The 27,903-nt window shown below is 40.4% G+C and overlaps 1 protein-coding gene across 5 annotated transcripts in view; it reads left to right on the top strand.

The window, feature by feature from the left end:
* The window catches only part of RNF175 (ring finger protein 175), a 47,591-nt gene that overhangs the window by 8,816 nt on the left and 10,872 nt on the right, over positions 1–27,903 (top strand). For 4 of the 5 annotated variants that reach the window (XM_078445680.2, XM_078445679.2, XM_078445681.2 and 1 more), the window contains 5 exons: positions 858–895; positions 4,547–4,688; positions 19,443–19,597; positions 24,470–24,577; positions 27,462–27,582. In XM_078445680.2, the coding sequence (XP_078301806.2) occupies positions 858–895; positions 4,547–4,688; positions 19,443–19,597; positions 24,470–24,577; positions 27,462–27,582 (564 nt within the window). Of the gene's footprint in view, positions 1–857; positions 896–3,018; positions 3,088–4,546; positions 4,689–19,442; positions 19,598–24,469; positions 24,578–27,461; positions 27,583–27,903 lie in introns of those variants that run through there. The other variant, XM_078445683.2, reaches the window with a different exon arrangement.

Genomic DNA, 27,903 nt, shown 5'->3' with positions numbered 1-27,903 from the left:
TTTATTCCATGTGTCAGATTTGCTGGTGCCATTTGAATAAAACATATAGAAAAAACACCTACTTAATATCAGATTTGTGTAACAAATGTCTTATTTGCATTCCCTTCTTTGCTGTCATTGGGGATTTTAGCTTTTAACATATAGGACTAGGGATTAAGCTGTCTGTGCTCTCCATGAAAGTTATAAGATTATGTCTTTTCAAGGATTGCCTTAAAGGTTTCAAATGACCAAATGTAATAGATTAGTAGTGATCAAGGGAAGGCAGCATGTGCCTACAATCCGTAGGTCATTCGAAAACACTTCCTGGTCTCTGTGTTCTCAAGCTCAGTCTGCAAGGGCAAGGCCAGATTACCCTCTTCCCTGGGGCCAGGCTTTGAATTAAATTAACAGGAGGACACAAAAGATGCCCCAAACAAGTCGAGCCTCTGGTCAGCTCGGTCTCTAAAACCTTGAACTTGGTGATATTTACTCATTGGCATCATTTAAGGCATCATTTTCTTTTTAGGATTTACATATCATATCCCAAAAGCCAAGGGGACACTGCTTATTGGGAGGCCACTCTCTACAACTCGACTGAATTGCCAAATAAACTACAGGAATGGAGGCTCATCTGATTCTCTGACAGGAGCAGAATCAAATATTTATTAACAGTAACTTAATTACTCTTTTGGGGTGTGTGTGTGTGTGTGTGTGTCTTAGTTCCGTAAGCAAATATTCTATTAGGGTTTTCATCCTAAGTTATTGTAGTACTAGGAAACATCACTGTTTTTCATGGCTTGAGTTTCTCATGTAATGCTGTAAAATACAAGCTGAAAAAATGAAGAAGTTTTGAGAAGGGCTCTTTTTGTTTTTTTCAGATCTCTCACACAAAGCTTTCTGCGGATGATGAATGGAAGTAAGTGATTAGAATTTTTTTAATTGTTTAAACTTACATTTTAACTAAAAATTACATTTCCACCTTAACAGTTTGAGAAATCAAACAAAGCCATCATTTATTTGTAAATTTCTCGGGGCACAGAAGGTGGGTTAGTTTAGCATGCATGCACAAAGATAGGATAAACCAAACCGCAAGGATTTCCTACAGTGATTCATGCAGTCCCACAAAGCTGGGTTTATATGTCCTTCAAAATAGGACAGTGTCAAGTTAGTATTTATTTTAGACACAAGATACATGTGGTTTTCTTTATATGCTATTTCCCCTGTGTTCTGGTACTTACTATGGGGCCAGTAGGGCCCTGTGGGCACCAAAAAAATGAAAAATGAAAAGTTCCTCCTTTTTTGCATTATGGTAATCAATTATGAATGTATTCCTAATCAAAATAGGAAATACTTATTACATTTGCATACTACTTGATACCTTCAAAGTACATCCACATAGGTTATTTTGAGATGTTTTCATTATCTATAATGATACAATGAGTGTTTTCATTATATATAATTATATATATAATAGATGAATGTCACAAAGCATGTTTTGTTTTATATCCATGCAAGTCTTATTTTAGGCTGATGATAAATTCACTCTGCTATCTACATGGCCTAAGTTGAAAGTCATTTCATTAAATAGAATATTAAATAATTATTTTGCTGTTGTGCCTGTAAAAACTATAAGTTCTTGTACCCCTTTATTTTTCTTCACGTCCCATTTCTTCAGAGGAGCAAGTGTATTTTTTAATGAGCTTCTGGAAATCATTTGTGTTTCCTAAGTTCGCTTCCAACACAAAGACTATTAATGTAATTTTATTCAGGTTGTTTACCTGATAGGGACTTCATCTTCTTCATTTGATGAGTGTAGGGGTTTCAGTACGTCTAATGTACCTTCCAGCGTTAACGTTCTAAGATTCCATCTCAAAGAAGCTGACCTCAGGCAAGAAGATTTACTAGGCTCTGCAGGATCATTTCTACACGTTCTCCAGCAGGGGGCACCCTCAGTGCCCTTTTCTGAGGCACCTAGTCCTTCTCTACTCGTTAGAGTAGCTGTAGAAGTTATGGTAAAGGGGCTCCTGGATGGCTCATTCCCATAAGGTTAAGCGTCCAACTCTTGATTTGGGCTCAGGTCATGATCTCATGTTTCATGTGAGTTCAAGCCCTGCATCAGGCTCTCTGCTGGCAGTATAGCCTGCTTGGGATTCTTTCTCTCTCTGCCCCTCCCCTGCTCTCTCTCTCTCTCTCTCTCTCTCACTCTCTCTCACTCTCACTCTCAATATAAATAAATATTAAAAATTTTTAAAAATAAATTATTAGTAAAGGGGGAAGAACCCAACCCACATACCCAAGGGGTGCCTTTAAAAGGCTATACAATCTTATGGCACAGAGTATTACCCTGCAGTGTTTGTGGGGTTTTCTTTATTTATTTATTTTGAGAGAGCATGAGTGGGGGAGGGGGAGAAAGAGAAAGAGAGAGAATCCCAAGCAGGCTCCACACTGTCAGCACAGAGCCTGACTCGGGGTTCAAACTCACAAAACTGTGAGATCACGACCTGAGCCGAAATCAAGAGACGCTTAACGGAGCCACCCAGACACAGCTCTGCAGTGTTTTCTGATGTGCACACTAAATTCACACCATATCTAGTCATAAGTGGAAAGAAACTTAAAGAGATTTTGTGACTCATGGTGCCCCACTGGGGATCAAAGATAATGCTAACCACTATTTATAAAGTACTTGATTGGCAACATTCATAATTTTCCCTGTTGCCCTAATCTTGACCCTGGACTGCTCTCTCTTCCTCTAGCCCAGTGGTTCTCAATCTTGGCTGCATCTTAAAATCACATTGGGAACTTGAACTACCATAACAAGTACCACAGACCAGGTGGTTTAAACAGAAATTTACTTCCTCACAGTTCTGGGGGCAAGAAGTCCCAGATCAAGGTGTCCCAGATCAAGCACATTTGGGTTCTCCTGACACTTCTCCTTGGCTTGCAGATGGCCGCCTTCTCACTGCATCTTCATATGGTTTTCCCTCTGTGTGAGTTTATAACCGGATCTCCTTCTAAGGACACCAGTCAGATTGGATTAGGGCCCACCCAGTGACAGCATTTAACCTTATTCCTTAAAGTTCCTATCTCCAAATACAGTCACCTTCTAAGGTAACTGGTGGGGAAGGGGGGGTAGGACTTTAACATATGAATGTGGGGAAGCCCACAGTTCAGCCCATAACACACAGAAATGGTCATTTAATTGATCTGGCCACAGCTTGGACATTGAGACATTTAAAACTCCCCAGTGATTTCCAATTTACAGCAACATTCAAGATCCACTGCTCTAAGCTTTCTTTGAAGCCACTTCTGCTATAGGAAGTTAAATCAGATGACATACTGTTATAGTGTTTTCTCTACCGTTATGCAAAACCAAGAGTCCAACTAAAAACTGAAACATTCAGCCATCATCTAAATATGCCCGCCTAAGATAATACTTAGGCTTCCTCTTTCTCCTTATAATGAAAAAAAAAAAATTTATACGGCTCACTCAGGAGTTTTCTGGAGGCCTTTGGATAACATTCTCTCCATTAGCACCATCTGCAGGATATCCTTTTACTTCAAAATATTAAAAATTACTTGAAATTACCATATTTTACTATTTTGACTTTCGAAAATGGAAATTTCATATTTAATCTAATAATCTATATATTATATGTTAGATAATATATTACATTGTTATGCCCAGAATTCGTGATCCCCAAAGACCACTAGGGAGCTGAGTCCGATGCAAAAGCAAAGAGCCTTTATTCGAGCTAGCTCGAGCTCAATCCCCTACCTGCACCGACGCAGCAGTGAGATACCAGGGAAAGAGAGCGAGCTTCAAAAGGACAAAGGTTTTATTGGGGCCTAGGGGCAGTTGGTGAGGTAATGGCTATGGCCTCAGCCGATTGGCTGGGGAAGGGTCCTGGGGAAGGGTCCGAGTCCTGTTAGGCAGGTGAGGGGGGGGTTACTCAAGGGGAGGAGGTGTGGTCAAGGTGAAGGACACAGAACAAGATGGAGTCGGCCGGAGTAGGCCCGCCCTTTCAACATAGTTTATTGTAATCTAATAATAATTATTATTCCTTATTTAAGAACAAATAAAATAACATGGGGTTTGCAGTTCGAGAACAATCTTGTGAAGTACCGAGGGGCCATTATTTTAAATTTGCAAGGAGGCAACTGAGCTGCAGAGAGGATGAGTCACTTTCACAAGACTGTGTGGCGATGGGACTGGTATGCAGGTCTGTCCAGAGCCCATCAGTGATTTTTTCAGCCCCATCCCTTAACTTGAAAGGACAAGGCTGAGGCCAAAACCACACAGGCAAGCTAAGGGCTGAGAGGAATCGGTATCCCTGATGAACTCAGGTTCCTCCTCTCCATTGCCCCCTCCTCAAGCCTGGGAGAAAAGGAAAAATTAAAAAAAAATTTTTTAATTAAAAAAAACAACCAGGAAAACTATAATCAAAGCTTAAAACCCCCACATTTGAAACCTCCAATTGCTTTCTATGAGCCCAAACTTTTTTTTTTTCCTAAATATACTGTGCAAGGGTTGAGGCCTTTTTCAGATGACCTCATTTGCTGGTTCCAGCCTGCAGCAGGAAAGGATGTACAAGATGCACCGGGGCCATGAGTCCATGCACGTGGAGATGATCTTGATCTTCCTCTGCGCACTGGTCATCGCCCAGATAGTGTTGGTACAGTGGAGACAGAGGCATGGCCGGTCCTACAATGTGAGTTGCCCCAGGGGGACTTCTGGAATCCTGTTCTTCCTGTCACATCCGTCCCTTGAAGGAAATGCTTTGGTTTCAGTCAATGGTTCTCAACGAGGTGTAGTTTTGCCCCCAGGCGATACTTGACAACATCTGGAAACATTTTTGATTGTCACGCCTTAGTGGGAGGGGAGAGGAGGATGGGAATTACTTCTGGCTTGTAGTGGGTAGAGGCCACGGAGGCCACTAAACGTGCACAGGACAGCTCTTCGCGATAAAATGTCAATAGTAACAAGACCAAGATCCCTGGTTTAAGTAAACCAGTTTTCCTTTAGCAATAGCAACTTCTGCCAATGGCCTAGGAAAAGGAGGATTAGGAATAGCAGAAACAGAAGATTGAGGCTAACTTTGAGCAATAAACTCTCTTGGCATTGATAATTTGCATATCTATGGAAATGTGTTGATGCCAACATTGCACTGACCTCATCAGTAGAGTTTGATCCCATTTTCATACACCAATCCCACTCGAGCGAAGTCCCCTGGAACTTTGCCATCTCATGGACTCAGAATCGTAGCTCAGGCCATGTTGGACCTGAGACCTTCCTACTGCAATGTTTAAGAGCAGTGGTTCTCAAATTTTAAGGTGCATCAGAATCACCTGGAGAGGTGAATCAGTTTGTTAATCAGATTTCCTGGTTCCACCCCCAAAGTCCTGTATTGAATAGGGGCCCAAGAATTTGCATGTCTAACAAGTTCCCGGGTGGTGTTGATGCTACTGGTCTGAGACCACATTTGAGAACCAGTCGTTTAGATTTGAGTATGTTGCACAGGAAGAAAGTCCTCAATTAACACTACATGGTTCTGGGTCTTGGACTTGTCATTGTATAAGAAGACTTATCTGTGACGTATGAAATGCTGGCTTAGACCAGTATCTTATTGTATTTCATTTTTAACCATCACAAAAATTATTCCCTTTTGAATTCTGCATACTGTTTAAGTTTAGACAATTTGAACATTTTATTTAGAAAGGGACATCCTGTCTTTTTTTTTTTTTTTTTTTTTTTAAGCAAACACATTTGCTGCCATGCCAGTGCTGTCTTGTCAATTAAAATAAACATCCCCTGGGGCGCCTGGGTGTTTCAGTCAGTTAAATGTCCGACTTTGGCTCAGGTCATGATCTAAAGGTTCAGGAGTTCAAGCCCCTCCTCAGGCTCTCTGCTGTCAGCGCAGAGCCCGCTTCAGATCCTCTGTCCCCGCTCTCTCTGTCCCTCCCCCACTCATTCATTCTCTCTCTCTCTCTTTCTCTCCCCTCTCTCTCTCAAAAATAAACATTTAAAAAAAATTTAAATAAACATCCTCTATATTGCACTTTAACAGATTGTTTTTAAAAGAAAAAGACTAGAATAAAATTTCATTAGTTATTCACTTATACAAAAGAAAAGCTCCATAATATATGTTAACCATGGTTTTCTTATCTGCAAAATGGAAATAACCTAATATACAGAATCTCTGGAGTCCTTAAGTAAGAAGAAACCTGAATTCTTAAGGAAACCATTCATAGCCCTGTTCCATAATTCCTTTATAACTGATAATTATCTCTGGATTAGATATTTTAAAACATGTCCAGTTTCCATGGCAACATAAGTACAGATTTTGCATAGAAAACCCCCTGCCCTTGAAAGGAAATGCCTTATGAGCCACCTGACCTGCATTATACCCCACTACTCCAACACCATTTTTATTTGATGACTTTCGAGGCGGCTTATCCCAAAAAAGACTATGACCTTGTCTTGTATTTGAAGAAATTGCCCCTTTGTCAACTCTCTGAAGATGTGTATCACCACATCAGTCAATGTGGAGCTCACACAATGGCTCTACCTAGCCACAGATAGACCTGCCCATGGATCAGAGGCCATTTGAAGGACTTGTTGCCATTGGAGGTTCTAACCCTTAATGAACCAGGCTACACTGGTCCCAGGCAGACATCCTTGAGCTCAACAACTGTTGGTTAGCTGGAGGGTTCTTCCCAAATTGTTTCTTATTGCTCACTACATAAGCTGTGCTGCCTGGAATAACTTCCAGGCTTGTTACTTTCACTTGCACCCCATCCTTCACCAACAACTGGACTCCCTTAGTCACCCCACTTCTCCCCAAAGTTGCTGTTTCTGTGTTCTTCTATCACACAGGTCCTCTATTTTATGGCTACCAAGAGGGGTTCTGTGGTCCTAAGGATCCCCTTGGAGGTGACCAGATGACTGTGATAGTGGCCTCTCCTTAATTTTTTTTTTAACATTCATTTTTTGAGAGACAGAGTGTGAGTGGAGGAGGGGCAGAAAGAGAGGGAGACACAGAATCCGAAGCAGGCTCCAGGCTCTGAGCTGTCAGCACAGAGCCCAACACAGGAATCAAACTCATGAACTGTGAGATCATGACATGAGCCCAAGTCAGATGCCTAACCGACTAAGCTACTCAGGCACCCCAGTGGCTTCTGTTAGAGTGATCCTGCCTGGCACTTTAACAAAGCCGGGAACCCAAATGAAGATAGCCCACAGTGGTCAAGGACAGATTTTGGTCTCATGGTAGCTCTATTGGGACTCTGCTAGATTAGCTCATAATCACGGTTACCCTCTAGAATATTTCCTACTTCTTTGCCCACTGGTCAATCTATATTATGCATTGTCCCAAAGGAATGGGTGGAGTAGCCCCTTTTCCCTGCATGTCTCTGTTGACAATCTTTGGCTCAAGTTGAGAGCCAGCATGTGAGGCTGATCTTTCCCATACTGCTGCCTCAAATTTGCCCCATACTTTGCATTTCTTCTAAAGAGTTCACTGCCAGAACCAGTCATCAGAACACAGCCATTTCAGGAACTCATGGTGAAATCTGTAACCATTGAATTTGGAAATGGTTTCCAGAGCAATAATAGCTGATTCCAGCACTAGTTTCCAGCTTTCTTATTGTACTCTGCATGAACTGTATCAAAAAAACCCTGCACCTGACATACTCTTCAATTTAACATCTTTTGTTTTGAAAGTTTATTTTATTTATATTGACAGAGACAGAGAATGGGGAGGGGCAGAGAGAGAGAGGGAGAGTCCCAGGCAGGCCTCTGAGCTGCCAGTGCAGAGCCCGATGTGGGGCTCCAACTCACGAAACTATGAGATCATGACCTGAGCTGAAATCAAGAAGAGTTGGACACTCAACCGACTGAGTCATCCAGGCACCCCTCAATTTAACATCTTTGGGATGGAATTTGATAAGGACATGTTTCCACAAATGTTGAATTGAACAGCCTTATCATCCAGGGAAAACCTAACTTTTACATTGGTTCTCTTGGCATCTAAGATCATGTGACATCTAGCAGAACTACAGAGAGTTTTGAACATATTTATAAGATTCATGAAGTTCTTGGCTCTTTTCTACAAGGGGCCATATAATACAGTTTATTTCTATTATTCAATTTTATAATCTCTATCAATTTATTAGTAACACTATTATTCATAACATTTTAATTATAATTCCTATAGTAACAGATTTGTATATAAATTACTATATATAAATATTTACATATAAATTAGTTATTATTAAGTTGTGATAAGTGTTTTTTATACATTATCTAAATCACTCCAGAAGATAATTATTTTTTATCCCCTTTGTGAAATACAGTTCAGAGGGATTAAAAAACTCACTCAGGGTTATATAACTAACTAGTTGCAGAGTGGAGACTAGAATCCAACCTCACTAATTTTTGGGGGTTTTTTTTCATGTCAAGGATAAGCTCCTTAAATATCTCTGCACCATGCTTTCCTAATCTGCAGAATGGAAACACTGAAGATGGGAACCTGTCTCCAAAGTTACTAGAATTCAAAAACATTTCCCTGTGAGAACTTCTAGCATGGTGACTGATACGTAGTGAGTGTTCAGTACCATGAGTTGAACTCTGAATGCATTCAAAAGATATTGATATAATATATAATAGTTTCAAATTTTTAATCACACAGTGAAAGCAGTTTATTAATAAAAGAATCCTTTTCTGAACCCTTTTGTAAACCTAAAGCCAATACTCAGCTGTTAATGTGCACTCTCTGTTACAAGATCTCAATGTATTGTTTTTTTTCAAAGCAGTGCACCTGCTTCTCCTGCCACACCCTCTGCTCTGCCATATGCTTTGCCCACACACTGTTCCCCAGGCTGATTTTGTGAGATGTGTTAATAGCAACCAGAGGCAGGATGGTAAAGGGAAGAGTACCTGCTTAGGAGTTAGAAGAATTCAGCCACGCATTTAACCACAGTGAGTCTCCATTTCCTGATATTTCAAGTGATGGAATTTTTAAAAATAGGAATGAGTTTTGGTTGTAGCTCTGACAGGTAAAAAGCTTGAAAGTCATCACCCCCATCTTACCACAAGAAAAACCTAGACAGACTGAACGTCAATAAGTTTTCTCGGATCTATCAGAGAATTAAGGTTAGTGAGAAAACCACCAGCCAAAATCTGGAAAGACAGGGGAATGCAGGGAATCACAGCAGAGATCTCCTGACGGGGAGCAGAAGCTGCAAGAGCCGCACAATGGTTAGAAACACGTAAGGAGTAACTTCAAAGAATTGGCTGGAAGTGGAGTTTAGACTAGTGTGAGAGAGAAACTGTTGGCGGCCACAGTCTTAGGGACTTCCTCATATTATTTGAGGTTTCCAGCTCCAGGAACGCCACCAGATTCCGATGATGTAGAGCCAAGGGGGAAAAAAAAAAAAAAAAAAAAAAAAACCTTTGTGCTTCTGGCAGAGGGAGGGGAAAAGTAATCATTCTGAACTAGACCCAGAGTGTTCTCCATCACAGAGACACAGCAATGGAAATCAGAGCCTTCTCCAATGTAGGGGAAGAGAAATTACCCAGTCCAGCCCCCTCTAGCCTTCCTGTCTCATCCAAAGGGAAAACTAAAAGTTTAAAGACACTTGTAAAGATCATGGCACAGAGACAGAGGCCCACAAAAGGACTGAGACTTAATCACAGAATAGAATACATGCACTGTCCGCCTGCCTTGCCACCACATCGCAGGTGTCCAGTATAACAGTGGATTATAGCTGAAAGAGCTGCAAGCCTCAGAGGCTATACAAGAAGGAGTTTTGATGGAAGCTCAAAGACAGAGAGAGAGATACAAACAAGTATACTAGTGGAAATCGAAGCCTCTGATACCTACAGCAAACATTAATCACAGCCCAACCCCCAGGCAAATTAACACAAAAGATTTATTTATCTCAGTTCTTTTACCCCACACATTATGTTTGCCTTTCAACCAAAATTTAAAAGTCATGCTAAAAGGAGAATAAAACAGTCTGAAGAGACAAAGCAAGCATCAGAACCGGACCCAGACATTGCAGTGATTTGGGAATCATCACACTAGGAATTTAAAGTAACTATGCTTAAGATGCTAAGAGCTCTAATGGAAAAAGTAGATAACATGCAAGAACAGATAAGTGATGCAAGCAAAGAGGTGGAAAGTCCATGAAAAAAATAAATTATTAAAGTAAAAAGAAAACTGAAACAAATGAAAAATGCCTTCAGTAGGCTTATCAATAAAGTACATGTGGTTGAGAAAAGAATCAGTGAGCTTGAAGATAATATTATTGAATATAATAATAGTATTCAATAATTCAATATTCAATAAAATTCAATAATATTATTGAAAGGCAAAGAGAAAAAAAGAATTTTAAAAAACAAGAATATTCAAGAACCGTAGAACAATTTCAAAAAACATAATATACACATATTGGAATACCAAAATGAAGAAAGAAATAAAGCTGCTGAAGAAATATTTGAAGGGCTAATGGTCAAGAATTTTTGTTTAATTAATGACAGACACCAAACCACAGACCTAAGACACTCAGAGAAGAAGCAGAACAAATACCAAGAAATCTATACCTGGACATATCAAATTCATACTGCAGAAAGACAAAGGGAAAATTCAAAAACAGCCAGAGGGAGAAAAACACCCTACCTACTGAGGAACAAGAATTTCATCAGATTCTTCTTCTTAAACCATATATGCAAGAAAAGAATAGAGCGAAATATTTAAAGCATTCAAAGAAAAATCCACCAATCTAGAATTCTAAATCCAGAGAAATTATCCTTCAAAAGTGAAAGTGAAATACTTTCTCTCTCAGACAAACAAAAAGATTAGGGAATTCACCACCAGGAGACTTGACCTACAAGAAATGTTAAAAGAAGTTCTTCAGAAAGAAGGAAAATTGTATAGGTCAGAAACTCAAGTCTACATAGAGAATGGAAGAGTGTCAGAGAAGGAGTAAATGAAGATAAAATAAATTCTTTTCTTTCTTATTCTTAACCTAATAGATAACTCTTCATTCAAAGCAGTAATAGTAACAATCTACAGTTGACCCTTGAACAACAGGAGGGTTAGGGATGCTGCCCACCCCCACCCCCACCCCCCCACACACACACAGTTGAAAACCTGCATATAACTTTTGACTTTCCAAGACCCTAACTACTAATAGCCTACTATTGACCAGAAGCCTTACCAAAAACATAAAAAAATGAAAAAATATATAATTAATATACTAATAGAGTAGAGAAAATAGAATCATAAAATTCTCACTTAAAGCCAAAGAGTCTAAAAAAAGGAAGAAGGAAAAGAAACAAACACTATGCAACAAACAGAGAAGTTACAAATATGGTAGATATTAATCCAACTATATCGGTAATCAAATGTGAATGGTCTAAATACACCAATTAAAAGACAGAGATTGTCACCATGAATAAAAAACAAAACAAAACAAAAAACAAGACGCAATTATATGTTGCTGACAAAAAACTCACTTATAAGAATAAAGATGTAATTATCAGGGAGAAAAAGAGGCATTACATAATGATAAAAGATTCAGTTATTTAAAATTTTTTTTGATGTTTATTTTTGAGAGAGAGGAAGAGAGGGCAAGTGGAGGAGGGGCCGAGAGAGGCGGACAGAATCTTAAGCAGGCTCTAGGCTCTGAGCTGTGAGCACAGAGCCCAACACGGAGCTCGAACTCACAAACAATGACATCATGACCTGAGCCAAAGTCGGAGGCTCGACCGACTGAGCCACCCATGCGCCCCAAGATTCAGTTATTTAAAAGGACATAACAACTCTTTTTTTTTTTTTTTTTTAGAGAGAGTATAAGTAGGGGAGGGGCAGAGAGAGAATCTTAAAGAGGCTCCCCCCCCCTAGTGGAGCCTGACTTGGGGCTCAGTGTGGGGCTCAATCTCACAAGCATGAGTTCATGACCATGAGATCATGCCCTGAGCCAAAATTGGGACTCTGATGCTAACTGACTGAGCCACCGAGACCCCCCCTAAAAGGACATAACGATTCTTAACGTGTATATGCCTAACAAGAAGCATTAACATATACAAGGCAAAAACTGATTGAACTACAAGGAGAAATGGACAAATCCATTGTTTAGTTAGAGATTTCAACACCCTCCTTCAGTAGTTGATAGATCAAGAAAGCAGAATATTAGTAAGGATAGAGTTGACCTGAACAGCACCATTCATCAATCTGCACTAATTGATGTTTATAGAATACATCTAACAACAGAAGAGTGCACATTCTTCTTAGGCTCACATAGAACATTCACCAAGATAGACCACATCCAGGGCCTAAAACACACCAAAAATTTTTTTTAAAAATTGAAATTATACAAAGTATGCTCTCAGACCACAAAAATTAAATTAGAAATCCATAACAGAAAGATAGTTGAACAAAATCCCAAAATATTTAGAGATTAAATAGCACATGAGTCAAAGAGAAGTACTTAAGAGAAACTAAAAATTAGTTGAACTAAGTGAAAATGAAAATACAACATATCAAAATTTGTGGGATGCAGGAAAGGCAATGCTTAGAGGGAAATTTATAGCATTGAATGCATATATTAGAAAAGAAGAAAGATCTAAAATCAGTAAATTAAGCACCTACTTTAGGAAACTAGGCAAAGGAGTAATTTAAACTTACAGCAATCAGAGGAAAAGTAATTTTAAAAATTAGGGCAGAAAGCAATTAAATTAAAAAACAGTAAATCAATAGAGAAACTCAGTGAAACCAAAAACTGAGAAACTTTTTTGAAAAAGATCAGTAAAGTTTATAAAGCTCTAGCCAGCTAACCAAAAAAATAAGAGGACACAAATTACTATATCAGAAAAGAAAGAGGGGATATCATTATTGATCCTATGGACATAAAAAGAAAATAATGGAATATTATGTCCACAAATCTGGATAACCATAATGAAATAGACTGATTCTTTGAAAGACACAAACTATATCAAAACTCAAAAAAGGAGAAATAAATAACCTGAATAGGCCTATTTCTATTTTTTATTCAGATATAATTGATATATAACACTGCATTAATTTTAGGTGTACAATATAATGATTTGATTTATGCATATGATGTGAAATTATTACCACAGTGAGTTTAGTTAACATCCATCATCACCACACATGGTTATAATTTTGCGTGTGTGATGAGAACTTTCAAGATTTTCTGTCTTAGCAACTTTCAAATATACAACACATTATTGTTAACTATAGTCACCATAATGTATATTACATCCCCAAGACTTCTTTATCTTATAACTAGAAGTTTGGAAGTTTGTACCCTTTGACTAGCTTTACCCATTTAAGTCACCCCATATATCCTGCCTCTGGCCTATATCTATTTTTTAATTCAGCCAATAATTAATATCTTTCTACCAAAGAAAGCTCCAAGCCCAGATGGTTTCACTGATGAAATCAGCATCTGAAGAATCAGATGCTACATACCTTTGGAAATCAGAGGAATCTGTAAGATTAAGGCAATAGACACTGTAAATGAGCACTGTACCTAGTTGGTAAAACTGTCCTATGGGAGTGCAGGTTAACAATTCTGATATTGCTCTGTATGTTACTGGGATGGAATAATTAAGTACATAGATGGCAGAAGGTGGGGGCCAGTTTACTTATTTATTTATACCCTGAGGGTATTATATATTATATATAAAATAGCATTATTTTCACATTTCATTTTTTTAAGTTTTTATTTATTTTTGAGAGGGTGAAAGAGAGAGAGAGAGCACAGGGGAGAGGCAGAGAGAAAGGGAGACAGAGAGAATCACAAGCAGGGTCCATACTGTTAGTGCAGAACCCGATGTGGGGCTCAACCCCCCATGAACCTTGAGATCATGGCCCGAGCCGAAGTCGGATGCTTAACCAGCTGAGCCACCCAGGTGCCCCTATTTTCACATTATTGCATGCATAATTTGGATCATGTGCGTCAGAGGTGAGGGAACTAATCCAAAAGCTCAAGATATTTTCAGAGTACAGCTTTTAACAAATATGTCTATATTCTGAAGTGATCATTTAATCTTAGATTCTGTTCCATGGTCTGTAGGAGCTGTAGACATCAGAGCAGCTTATTATAAATACCTAAAGCAAAGGAGCCATGTTATTTAGAAAACAAAGTCTGAAAATATAACATCACCTGCTCCAAGGTGATGTCAAAAAGTGAAGAGAGAAAATAGACAGAAAGTGGAAAATTCTTATTTTGTTTGGACTACTACTAAATACCTGGGTGTTCCCAAATAGTCATATGTTTAGTAAAATATAGACAGAGCATCTGGATATTTGAATTTTTCTCTTTTCAACTGATGCTGTTGATATGTTGTAGACATGGCAGAGCTTCAAAACGAAATTATTTCCAAACGCTTTTAACAGCATTTTTAAACAGAATTTAATTAAAAAAATAAAATTTCATTCAACACCGGCCTCTCCACCTGCTTTGATATATCCCTATTTCTCATATCTGAAGGAAATAGGGGGAAGGTGCCAAAAAAGATTCCTTTTACCTCCCTTCAAATCAAGAGAAGGCCTGATGACTACATACAAAGAATTTGGGTTTCAGGCACACTGTTAACTTGCCTCAACACACAGGCAAATAATTTGCTACAGATTGAAACATTGCTCTATTTAAATCAACTTCCTGCCTATTAATAGCCGTGAAACACTAGAACATATTACTGTACCAGTAAAGCCTTAGGCCCGCTCAAATCTTTTTAAAGTGAGGCAACACACAAATACATGCATAGTCACATACACACCTAACACTGCATGGCACAATCTCCTTTAAGAATTCAAAGAGCAAAATCAACAGTCTGAATTGATTTGGAACTAGAAATAAGGACCAAGTGAATTTCTAATAGCCCTCCACATGCCAAAGTTCCCAACGTTTACTTGTTTATATCCATACTTCCCTTCACTGCCTGTGTGCTAATCATAGCAGCAGTACTTCCTGGAGTCCTTTATTTACATGGGAATTTCCTGCTGACCTCTGGCATCTCCCTGCTCCTGCTCCACCTCCACCTATACAAACACACACAGACACATGTACAAATGGCTGCAAACACTTTGGGATTTGCAGTGCAAAGGAAATGAGCATCACATAACTTCCTCCCTCCCTCCCACCTCCTTCTCCCTCTCTCGCTCCCTCTCTCTCTCTCCCTCTCTCATGTTGTGTGATCCATTCATCATTCTGTATAAGTAGGCAAATAAAAAGATACCTTTGTTTTGACTTGATTTGCTGTTCTTTTCAGGTTCCTTATGTGCATAGATACAAGAAAAAAACATGGTACCTTTGGGCAGCATGTGATTCGTCAGGAAATTCCTTCTGCCACGATGTGTGGGTGGGGAGAACGTTTGGTGATGTGATACAGATGCACAGGCTGCCCTTCGCCAGCAATGCAGATGTGTTTTATATGCACATGCCCAGATGGTGACCCCTCTGGCATTATTAATGTGTTCCAGCTGCCAGGCCTCCTCTCGCATGCATACACCTCGATTTCACATATTTCGTGTGTTTATTTATGAGGCACCAAATTCCTACATTTCATATGTGGCAGTTGCTATTAAAAATGAGAAGTTTTAACTGCTCTGGAAATTGATAACCTTTTAAATTGATATGAAATGTGGCCCTCATTTCAAAATGACTCCTCATAGAATTAATTGAATTCATAATGCAAATTTCTGACCTTTCCCCTTACATGTTGAGAAAATATGGCATTGGGTATACACTTAGTTAAGAAATCAAATATTTTCATACCTGATATGTTATAATGTTCTTTTGCTTTCCCTTTGTTTCTGACCTCTAAGGCCTATTTTTAAGAAGTGGGATGTCTGTACATTTGACATTGCTATGCACTGCTAATTAAACCCAGGCATCAAGTAAGAGAAATTTGGGATCATCTAGAAATGGGTTGTACTTTTATAGATCCACAAGGAGACCTAGTATTATAAAAATATAATCCAATCATTGCTCCAAAATATTATAGATTGTAATAACTCCATGGATTTGAGGAAATGGATTAGTCCTGTCAATTTTAGCTTATGATCTAAAGTATAAAAATAGGAGCATGGCAGTTTCGCTGAATTAAAATGAACTGACTCTTACTATTGCAAAAAATTTCAGTATTTTTATGGGGAAATGTAAAGATGAATCAAATTGTTCAAACAGAAAGATGAAAAATGCAAAAGATCGATGATCAGGTTTTGCAAGATGAAGTTCATGTCTGTTTCCTTTTTTTTTCATGTTTATTTATTTACTTTGAGAGAAAGCATGTGTGTGCACAAGCAGGGAAAGGGCAGAGAGAGAGAGGGAAAGAGAGAATCTGAAGCAGGCCCAATGATGTCAACACAGAGCATGACGTGGGGCTTGATCCCACGAACTGTGAGATCATGACCTGAGCCCATTTCAAGAGTCAGGCGCTCAACCGACTGAGCCACCCAGGTGCCCTTTTTGTTTCCTTTTTTAATATCAGAGATAATGAACTAAAAAAGTCAGAAAACATATCACTTATCATAGATTGCTATCTCCAAAATCAGCTATAGGAAATAAATGGCCAAAATTCTGGTGTGATTTTCTTTTAAGAGGCTGTACACCTTTATTAGCAATAGCAGAGGGTCAGAGTTGCTAATGCTGAGTGCTAAAGTAGACATACATGGAGTCTTAACTACCTACTATGTGGTCTCTGGTTCTCAGGAACAGTATTCTACTTCCTTAAGTAAAGCTGTTTGTCCTGTTTGGATATATATTTATCTTGATTTCATAAATAAAGGTGCTAATTCACATATTACCTATAACCACACTCACAAGGTAGGATGGAAAATTAAAGCAATTAAAAGTATACCCTTGAGATAACGTGGGTTCAGTTCCAGACCACCACAATAAAGCAAGTATCACAATAAAGAGAGCCGAATGAACTTTTTGGTTTTCCAGTGCAAATCACAGTTACATTCACAGTATACAGTAGTCTATTAAGTGTGTAATCACCTCATGTCTAAAAAACAATGTACTTACCTTAATTAGAAAATATTGCTAAAAAAAAAAATACTAACCATCACCTGAGCTTTCAGTGAATTGCAATCACGGATCACAGATCACTGTAGCAAATATAATAATAATGAAAAGGCTTGAAATATTGAAATAAATGCTGTTGGAAAAATGGCGTGATGGATGCGCTGGACACAGGATTGCCACAGACGTTCAATTTGTAAAAACATGGTATCTGCGAAGCTCAATGAATCAAGGCAAGTTTGTATCTGACTAATTTAGGCAAGAGTAAAGAATACTCTTCCCTGACTCTGTGCTGACAGCATGGAGCTTGCCTGGGATTCTCTCTCCCTATCTCTCTGCCCCTCCCCCACTGCGCACCCACACACTCTCTTTCTCAAAATTAAATAAACTTAAAAAAAAAAAAATACTGGGGCGCCTGGGTGGCTCAGTCGGTTGAGCGTCCGGCTTCAGCTCGGATCATGATCTCATGGTCTGTGAGTTCAAGCCCCGCATCGGGCTCTGTGCTGACAGCTCGGAGCCTGGAGCCTGTTTCAGATTCTGTGTCTTCCTCTCTCTCTGCTCCTCCCCTGTTCATGCTCGGTCTCTGTCTCTCAGAAATAAATAAATAAACATTTAAAAAAAAAAAATACTATTCCCTGAAAGTACTGCCAGGAATTTGAAAACAAAAAAGGGAGGTTATAGGGTATTTTTCCTCCCACACTCTCCAGATAATCACCTTAGATTGGCTCCATGTGTATTTTTGTTCAAATGCATGTATTATTACAACTCTAGTGTTCTCCCAAAGATTTAGAGCAACTGTCAGAAGACTTCATATCAGTTCATTTATGGGGATGAAGCAATAAAAAAAATGAAAAACCTTGGAAATGTCTTCTTATTTGATGTGCAAAGAGGAACGGCTATGGCCTTGTCTTTTTCATGCACATCTTGAAGTCTTATCAAATAATTTTGGTTATGACCTTAAGGCTATTATGACCAAGACCTTATTAAAGGACCCAAAATTATATCCATAGGCTTTTGTTCCTCAGCTGCCTCCTTTTATCACAAAGATGAAGTAGAAGGAAGGAAGGAAGGAAGGAAGGAAGGAAGGAAGGAAGGAAGGAAGGAAAGAAAGAAAGGGAAGGAAGGAAAGAAAGAAAGAAAGAAGAGAAAGAAAGATGGAAGGAAGGAAGAGAAAGAAAGAAAGAAAGAAAAAGACAAATCAATAACATCAGTCTTTGTTATACTCAGATGAAAAATACATGAAATACATGCCCTAACAACTGTTTCCACACCACTGGCAGACATAACTAAGCAATCATGATGCTCTTTCCACTACCCCAGGACCCAGGCTCAGAATCCTCCTCAACAGAGCATTGCCAGGGGCCACTGCCAATTCAAGTCCACACCTGAGACAAAACCTCTTTGCCATCCCTCTCTTACTTTGGTGCTGAGCAAGTAATAGGGGGTTAGTCTGCATGTGCTAAAACATAAGACCAGAGGTTATTGCTGGCTGTTCTTTCACGAGAGGTAATAGCTGGCATTAAGCCTGCTCTAAAGAATGGGAGCATCACTGTGGTAACCATATCAAGTTGTTGACTCACAACCCATCAGCTCAGTCTACCCTGCTTTCTGCCACATGAGAGTAGGGCCAGCCAACTTAAAGAACCCTCTGAAGGTGACTTGGACTCAGGTCAGTGGTACAGGCCATGAAGGAGTTACACACAGATGAATAGGGAAGAGTTTGATCCCCACCTTGGCTTGCCTGGAAAAGGCAAAACAAAAGCAAAGGAAAGACAAGAAGCAAAAGGTGGGCTGCAAATCCAATAGTCAAGGGTGAGGGGGCCCCACAGTTGGGACTCCAAGGTTCACCCTGCGGAGTGCACTGGGAAGCAGGCAGAAGAGGTCCCAGAAGCTGCTGTGATGCCACCTCCTCCCTTTGATGTCACCATGTATTTGCACACGTGTACATGATAGGAACAACAGCCCCTTGGCTCCATATATTACAGTACTGTTTCCAGAGCACTTTCCCATCCGTGGTCTCGTTTGATCCCCACCTCAGCACAGGCAAGAAGGGCAGGCATTGTTATCCCTAATTTTACAACAAAAGTGAGGCTCACTTGTCCAAAACCACACAGCTTTTGAAGCCCAAAGTTGCTTTCATCTGAACTATCCTGGAGAAAAGAGGTAAAAGAAAAATGAATGTTTTGGGTGATTTCCCATTTGAATTTTCAGACCACCATACTAATTCCTTCCAAAACTTAGCATGTATAGAAGAGCTTACAGCTGGATGGTGACCCAGTTGCATGTTATAGATGAGATGGTGACAGTGGTTTCCCCCAGAGTAGCTTCCGAAGCATTTAATAGTGGACATGACATTCTGGGCCCTCAATCATTGAAAGAGACTTTCTGTTCATTTTTTCTGACAGCTGGTGACACTGTTGCAGATGTGGGTTGTCCCTCTGTATTTCACGATAAAACTTTACTGGTGGCGGTTTCTGTCTATGTGGGGAATGTTCTCAGTTATTACCAGTTACGTCCTCTTCAGAGCTACCCGAAAACCCCTCTCAGGGAGAACACCAAGGTATGTATCCCATTCGTTCCTTCCCTGACACCCTCTTTATTATAAACATTAAGAAGTATACTTTAATTCCATTTTCCCAGATGGGAGAGGAGGCATCACACTTTTTTTGCCCTTCAGTAGCAAAACTATTTGTAGATTAGCTATACCACTGTTTATGCTCATTGTTTAATGGTGATTTGGACATACCTGTAAAATCTATTACTTCAGATACTAATGACAGCCAGAAGAAAGAGAAGTCAAACTATGGTTTAAACTTTCTAGAACAAAGGGGTGCCTGGGTGGCTCCATCCGTTAAGCATCCAACTTAAGCGTCCAACTTCGGCGCAGGTCATGATCTGTGACCTGGAAGAGCATGCAACTCAGTCTGTGAGTTCAAACCCCGTGTGGGGCTCTGTGCTGATAGTTCAGAGCCTGGAGCCTGCTTCGGATTCTGTGTCTCCCCCTCTCCCTGCCCCTTCCCCTCTCACACTCTGTCTCTCTTTCTCTTCCTCGAAACTAAATAAACATTAAAAAAATTTTTTTAACTTTCTAGAACACTATTTGCATATTTATTTTTAGCTCAGCATTTTGTATGATTCCATCATAAGTTTTGTCACACACATTTTATAATAGAGCAAGAGTTAGATGTTTGTATTTCTAACAACTATATATGTATTTTATTTCGGGTAAATCATAAGTAATGGCCAACTTACTCCTCTCATAACAAATGAGGCTTTAATATTCCAATGCTTATCTTAACTACCATTGCCAACCTCTTGACATTTCTATAATTCCATTATGTTGTCCACAAATCATTCCAAAGTGCTTATAATCTCATAATGTGCCCACAAATTTGCTTTCACTCTCCTTGTTCTGCAGATAAGATCTGAATCTAAATCTAGATAAAACTGAAATGGGATAGAGAGAAAATGTGTAAGGCATTACATGGCAATAAGACAATGTCACATTTTGATCTTGGTTGGAGAACAAATCATAAGCTCCTGCGAAATGTTTTTAGGATTATTTAGCTATTCAGATGTTTGTTTTTAATCCTCAAAAAAAGTGGGAGAGATGGATGTCAACTTTTCCTACTCTGGAGAAGAAAAAATATTCAGTGAGAAAAGTCAGATAAATCAATGTAATGATAAAGATTGATATTCAAGGGGAGCCTGGCTGGCTCAGTTGGAAGAGCATGCAATTAGTGATCTCAGGGCCATGAGTTCAAGCCCCATATTGGGTGTAGAGTTTACTATAAATAAATAAATAAATAAATAAATAAATAAATAAATAAAAATTTAAAAATTTATATTCAAATACATGAATTCTGGTTAATATTTTAATTTAATCCCATTTGGGAAGAGCTCTGAGGTGGTGGTAGGAGACCTCCTGAACTGGCCGATTTGGGGCTTTAGACAGCCTTTGTATGGCCTGGTTTACCCATCTGTACATGGATATATGGTACCTTTTCTCCTTCTTAAAAAATATTGGAAGTTATTTAAAACTTGTGAAAGTGATCCAAATTTTGGATGAGCCAAAATGCACTTGCTTTCATTCCCTGAATATAATTATATTGTATTTCAGAGAGAACAGTTCACTTCTCCACTGTAGAATGAATTACCCCAGTTAAATGCAGTATTTCTGTGCACATGAGCGCATTCAATGCAGAGGAACTTCATGACAAGAAACAGCCAAATGCTCCCTCATTACTCTCCATGGCTCATGTGTCTCAGATGGCGGGGCCCCTGTCCTCCGTTCCTCATGCCCGCAGGGCATACATTTCAGCTTCTCCTGCCTGCACAGCCCTGACCCCAGCATAGCATGACAGACAACACGTTCCACTAACATTTAAAAAAAGACCTACGGCCACCATTTGAAGAGACAACAATAGGAGAGGCTAATTAGGACCCCATTTCTTCTAGAAAAGCAGTCTGGATAAAGAAGCTCCTGTTGATGAGTGGTAGTAGGCCCTAACGATCCTTATGGATCTTTGATCATATCATAGGTAAGTCACTTCTTAGCTATTTTCCATTAGGAAACAGGATTTCATTACTGGCTAGGAAAGCTGGTCAGATCTAACTGGCATGGTGCAAAAGCAAACCCAAGAGGAGTGGTCTCTCACACCAATGCAGTTTTTTTTTTTTAATTTTTTTTAACGTTTATTTATTTTTTGAGACAGAGAGAGACAGAGCATGAATGGGGGAGGGTCAGAGAGAAAGGGAGACACAGAATCTGAAACAGGCTCCAGGCTCTGAGCTGTCAGCACAGAGCCTGACTCAGGGCTCGAACTCACAGACCGGGAGATCATGACCTGAGCTGAATTTGGACACTCAACCTTGGACTGAGCCACCCAGGCACCTCTACCAATGCAGTTTAAAAACCAGCTGTTCCTCCCGCAGAGTATACCAAGCCCTTGCTGTGGGGCAGAGTAACAGAGAAGGGGGGAGTAACAGAAGGGGGCAGAGTAACAGAGAACTCTCTATGGCAGTAGGGTTCAGGCTCAAAAACCCTGAAAGAGTTCAGGCTCAAAAACTGCCACAAAGAGCTGGGCTTGGTCACATCAATTCCAGGCCAAGCTTTCCTTTTGGAGGCTGCTCTGAAGCACAAACACAATTCCTAACCTGGTTTCTCTGCCTTCCAGTGTAATCTAAGTAACGAGGGAGTTCTGGACTCCAGTGCTCTAGAAACTTGTACTTCCCGTAAGCAGGAGGATTTGGGGGTGGGGGATTTGGAAAATCTAACATACCTGTAATAATTATATGCATATTGAGCATTAAATGTGTCAGATCTTTTGAACATTAATACATGATCTCACATAATCTTCAGAACTACCTTAGGAGCTAGTGCTATCCCCCGACTCTATGAATGAGGCAATCATAAGAGGAAGTCCTAAGTAGGGTGGCCAGAGTCCCACAGGCAGTAACAGGAAGGGGGAGCCCAGAATCATACCAATACCACACAGAGTGTGAACCCCCCCCCCACCTCCCCCCCCCCCCCCCCCCCCCCCGGCTCCCAACAGCAGGTTTTGCCTTAATGACACACAGAAGGCCTGCAGTTAAAAAGTCGAAACACCTGTGATGCTGGCACAACCTTGCGAGGGGACCCTGTAAGGGCAGAGCAGGTACGGGAAGTCCAGGACGTGTGGAGTTCCCGAACCCGACTCTGGTGCTGGTGGGTGCTGTGGGGGAGAAGGGGAGGCCCTCTCGGACCTGGCCCCCCTCCCATGCTCACCTCTTGGAGCAACGTAAACTTCCGCCTCCATCTGGCTGCACTGAGCAGTGATCCGAACTGCCTTCCCGGGAACTGGCAACCTAGAAGAACCGGCAGGCTCGCGAGTCACTGTGGCAGAGAGATCCCCAAAGCCCCGCCTGCCCTCCTTTAGAGGTGACTTAGGCTCAGAGCGACCTGACCCACCTCGTGCAGTCCGTGCGGAGTTTCTGGACCCTCAGAACTCCCCACTGCCGATCCCTCCCCCATGGGGCGGGACTACACCTGCAGGAGGAGGCGTGGCCCACAAAACCCTGGTACCAAGTGCCCTGAAGTGGGGAAGCTTTTCACCATAAAATGATGTAATGACAACTCATTTCTCAAGCCAGCCCACAAACCCCATTCACAGCATCATGTTTCAGAAGGTCCCTCCTTTTTTTTTTTTTTTTTTTTTTTCTCTTTTCTTTTTCTTCATGCCCAGCACGGAGCTCAAGCCAGCTTGAATTCAAGACCCTGGGATTAAGACCTGAGCTGAGATCAAGAGTCCAGTCGATGTTTAACCGGCTGAGCCCCACCAAGGCACCCCTCAGCAGGCCCCTTCTGACTGGAATTCAATGAAGCAGGGCATCTTTTAAAATAACATTGAAACATTAAATCAGTAAAAACAGAAAATAAGCATTTGGTGCAATAAAGGCGGGAACCTGGCTCCCGAAAAGTGTGGAGGGAGAGCTGAGAGGCCGGCCTGCCTCTTGCCCTCCAGCTCCCTTGGAAGCAACAGTCCAGCCACCGCCTTCTTTTCTCTGGGCACAAGGACAGTCCCCCAGCTGCTCCTTCTCCTCCCATCACTTCTCGTTCCACCGGCCAGAACCTTGTCCTGTGGCACCATGAATGCATCTTCCCACATCCTCCCAGACATGAAGCAGTGGCCCTTTCTGTAGGTATTCAAAGGGCTTTTACTGCCAGGGATAAGGGAAACAAGCAGGGTAAGGAGGTCCCTTCTAAATCATCTACACCTGTGCCCTCAATCCCCATCTCCCGTTTCTCTACTCTGACCCTGGGGGAAGAAGGAAAGGTGCTAAGAGTGGTCACTGTATGTGCTGGGATACACAAAGAACCCATCCACATAGCAGGAGAAAACCAGCCCGTGGCACACTTGTGATTCCATCCCAGGGCTAGGGGAGCGGCTCTGTGAGTGGAGAGGAGTTGGGGTGAGGCTGAGCCTGATAATGAGGACCTCTGTCCTTGGGCTGGGGGGTGGAGGGGCAGCGGTAGCAGGCAACACTCCTGGGGGAGGAGGTTCCCCCCTGCCCCACAGCCTTGACTTCTCTGCTCATCTTTTGCTTACTCCAAGCTACTCCTGCCAAAACCACTCTAAGCTAACCCTAGGGCAGGGGAGGAGGGTTAGGGGAGGCAGGGTTCCAGGTGGAGAAACCATCTCTGAACGCCACTCTAACATGAGGAACATAGACAAACTGCAATGAATATATATATGCACGTGCATACTATTTATATAGTTTGTTGGTATTATATTAAAACTATAGATTATTATTGAGTTTAGCTGATATAATCTACTTATGTTCTTTATATTACATAATAAATAGAATTCTAGAAATTAAAAACCGACTTATAACAATGTTTGAAAAAGATAAAATATCATGTTCTGTATTTCTCCCCATTTTACATCCACAGATTGGTCTACAAATGGTTTCTTCTAATCTACAAACTCAGCTATGCATTTGGTGTTGTGGGTTATTTGGCCATCATGTTTACAATGTGTGGATTCAATTTATTTTTCAAGTAAGTATCTCCAATTAAGACATTAATATCTCCAAGCACTTGCTTGCAATATTCACCTGGTCAAGTTATCTGTATCAGGAATCATTTGGCCCTACAATGTTCCATACACACATTGTTTATAGTAGATGTCATTGGTGGAAACCACTAGAAAAGTATAAGAGGAAACCCTACAGAATAAAAAGTTTTCAAAAAATTATAAGCTTTAAAGAAAATCTGTACTTGAGGGGCGCCTGGGTGGCTCAGTTGGCTAAGCGTCTGACTTTGATTCAGGTCATGATCTCGAGGCTCGTGGGTTTGAGCCCCACGTCAGGGTCTCTGTTGTCAGTGCAAAGCCAGCTTCGGTTCCTGTCTCCCTCTGTCTGCCCCTCCCCAGCTCATGCTTTCTCTGTGTCTCAAAAATAATAAATAAAAACATCAAAAAACTTTTTAAAAAATCTGTACTTCATAGGCAAATTTTGAACATCACCATTAAAAGCAGGCCTACATTTGCGGTAGAGTAATTCTTACAGAACTACAAATTTCCCCTCCATAAAATTCTGAAGTGTCATTTCCTTGTATATATCTTCTTCCTTCAAAACCTCTGGAACTATGCTGTCCAGTGCAGTATACGATAGGTCACGTCACTATGAGCATCTAAACTATGAAATAAAATGTTCTAGAACTATAAGATACAAACTGGATTTCAAAGTTTGAAAAATACTGTTAAAAAAATAAAAAGAGAAAATAATTTTTATATTGACCACATGTTGAAATACAGTGTTTGGGATGTATTGGTGAAATTATTTCATGGTTTTTTTTTAATGTGACTACTAGGAAATTTTCAATCTGTATTTCTATATTGCCGGGGACAGCACTGCTCTAGAATTTTGTTTCTGGTACCGATGAAGTCCCTTTTGCTGGGGACAGTCAGAAAAGGACAAAACTAAGTGCTTAGAACTTGAATGAGAGGTAAGGAAATAACAGAACAAGAAAGTCTTGTGAGAAATCAAGGAAATCAGGATAATTATAACTCAGAACTGAGCTCCTTGGAAAAATGGTTGCTGAGATGTGCTGTGGACGAGGTTCTCATGGGCAGAGCCAAGGCTGTGTAATCAACCTGTGGCCTGGAAAGGAAATTTAAGACATACCGCACGGCTGTGGAAAGCAGCTCAAATAAAAATTCCCCAGAATATCTCTCACATTGAAGTTCCTCTGGGACCTTACCAGAAATCAAAAGGCAAACATTGGCAACTCATAAAATAGGTCAGGCAATTGGATGGAGTGTCAGCTCTGAAAGGAAGGACTCTTCCTACGGCAACGTAGCAATCTGATTTTATAAGCATTTCATGAAACTTTCACAGCAGAAACTCTTACCATTTTCTAGCAGGAAAGGGATAGAAAGTAACTGTACAGATCTATGATTAATATATTATTCTGTGTATAGAAAGACACTGATTTCTTTTGTTTTTCAGCATATTGTCCATATAACTTTATTTTAGTGAATGTAAAAATATTCATAAGGAATTTTATGAAATCACTGAGCCTACAGTTGTCCCAAGACTACTTTCCATAAGATATAAGTTCCTTAACCATGACCTCTCCTACAACGAGGCATAGCAAGAACTTAACCCTTCAGGCTGGGAAGGAACTAGTCCTCCCCTGAACATGGGGAGAAGATCATCTTCATTCCTCCCCACTATCCCAATTCTCAAATATACACAGGCAAATCTTGAAAGGATAAAGCCACCATTTGTGTTGGAATTCCCAGTTCCCATCACAAAAAGAGCTGTACGCTCTAAGTCTACAAACTCTCTGCCTTTACCATTTCCTCCTCAAATTCACAGAGCACAAAACAACTAGAAAAAGTTTCCAGAACCGACCGACCAGCTCCCCTCCACTCCTCCCTCGCTTTCTGACTCAGTCAGATCTACCCAGGCCCAGGGCTAATATTTGAAGCTGTTGAGAGATATAACAAACCATATGTGCAATGATTAAGATTCAGAAATTAAATTAGGGGCTAATTACTTTTTAAAGAAGTGTTTCTCTTAAAAATGGGATGCGGGGGTATCAGAGAATCCTATTATATTTGAAATGTGATGCAACTTGCAAAATATTGTTTTTCTGATTAACATGTAGTCACTATGGCATAGTAGCAAAGGGCCTCAAAATTGAAGTGTGATCCCTGGTTTTGTTTTGTACCAATCGTCATGTTAAGCAAATCATTTTTTCTAAATCTCCATTTTTTCAAACGCAAATGAGGTAAGTAATCATACCTACCTCAAATATTTGTTAGGCAAGTGAAGTATTTGAAAGTATTCTGTAAAATCTAAGCTTGATAGCAGGGATTCTCAACCTGAGAAGTTTCTAAAAAGCACTGCTGTGCAGACCCCGCCCCAGGCCACGTACATCACAGCTCCAGAGCAGCAGAGTCTTAAATCTCCCCAGGTGATTCTAATCTATATTTAAGGCTGAGAAACACTACTCCATTAAAGAAGTTCTTAATGCTAGCTGCCCACTGGAATCACCTGGAGTCTGGAGAGCTTCCAAAAATATTGCTGCACAGGCCCCACCCCGAGAGTGATGTCATTGGCCTGGGGTGCAGGGGGGAGATGAGGAGTTTTACAAGCTGCACAGGCCTTTCTTTGAAGCCCAGCTTCAAAACCACCAGTTAAAAGACCCTCTCAAGAATTACTTCGCCCACTTACCATGGAGTGGTAACATTTGAAGAGAATTTAGAGACCTTAAGAGGCTTTAAAAAATCAATTAAAGTCTAAAAAATCAGTTAAAAAAAAGTACTCCCAACTTTCTGTGAGAGACTGTGGCAAGAAATTTCTTCTAAGCTGCAACCCTTCTCGAGCCCCTCATATACCACGTTCTTATTTCCTTACCCTGTCATTTTCAATAGAATCAAGGCTAGAGATTCCATGGATTTTGGCATTGTATCCTTGTTCTATGGCCTCTACTATGGCGTAATGGGGAGAGATTTTGCAGAGATCTGTTCGGATTACATGGCTTCTACTATAGGGGTAAGTGTTGCTTTCATTCTCTGAAACTACTTATGGTGCATGGAGAAATGGTCTCATCTTACACATTTGCATCCATTTTCGGAAACAAAGAAGTCTTTTTTTTGGTTCTCCCAGGCCAACTGCTCCCTAATTCTCCTTGCATCAAAAATTATCTTTGCTAGTTGATTAGAAAATATACTTCCTATTTATAGAAATTTGTTGGGAAATAAGGCTTTATTTATTTATTTACTTACTTACTTACTTTCAAGTAATCTCTAGCCCAGTGTGGGGGCTCAAACTCACAACCCTGAGATCAAGAGTCGCATGCTCTACTGACAACCA

Source organism: Panthera onca, chromosome B1 (assembly GCF_046562875.1).
Source record: "Panthera onca isolate mPanOnc1 chromosome B1, mPanOnc1 haplotype 2, whole genome shotgun sequence".
In the NCBI taxonomy this organism is placed as follows: Eukaryota; Metazoa; Chordata; class Mammalia; order Carnivora; family Felidae; genus Panthera; species Panthera onca.
Note: the sequence above shows the minus strand (reverse complement) of the source record. Positions and strands in the feature narration are given on the sequence as shown.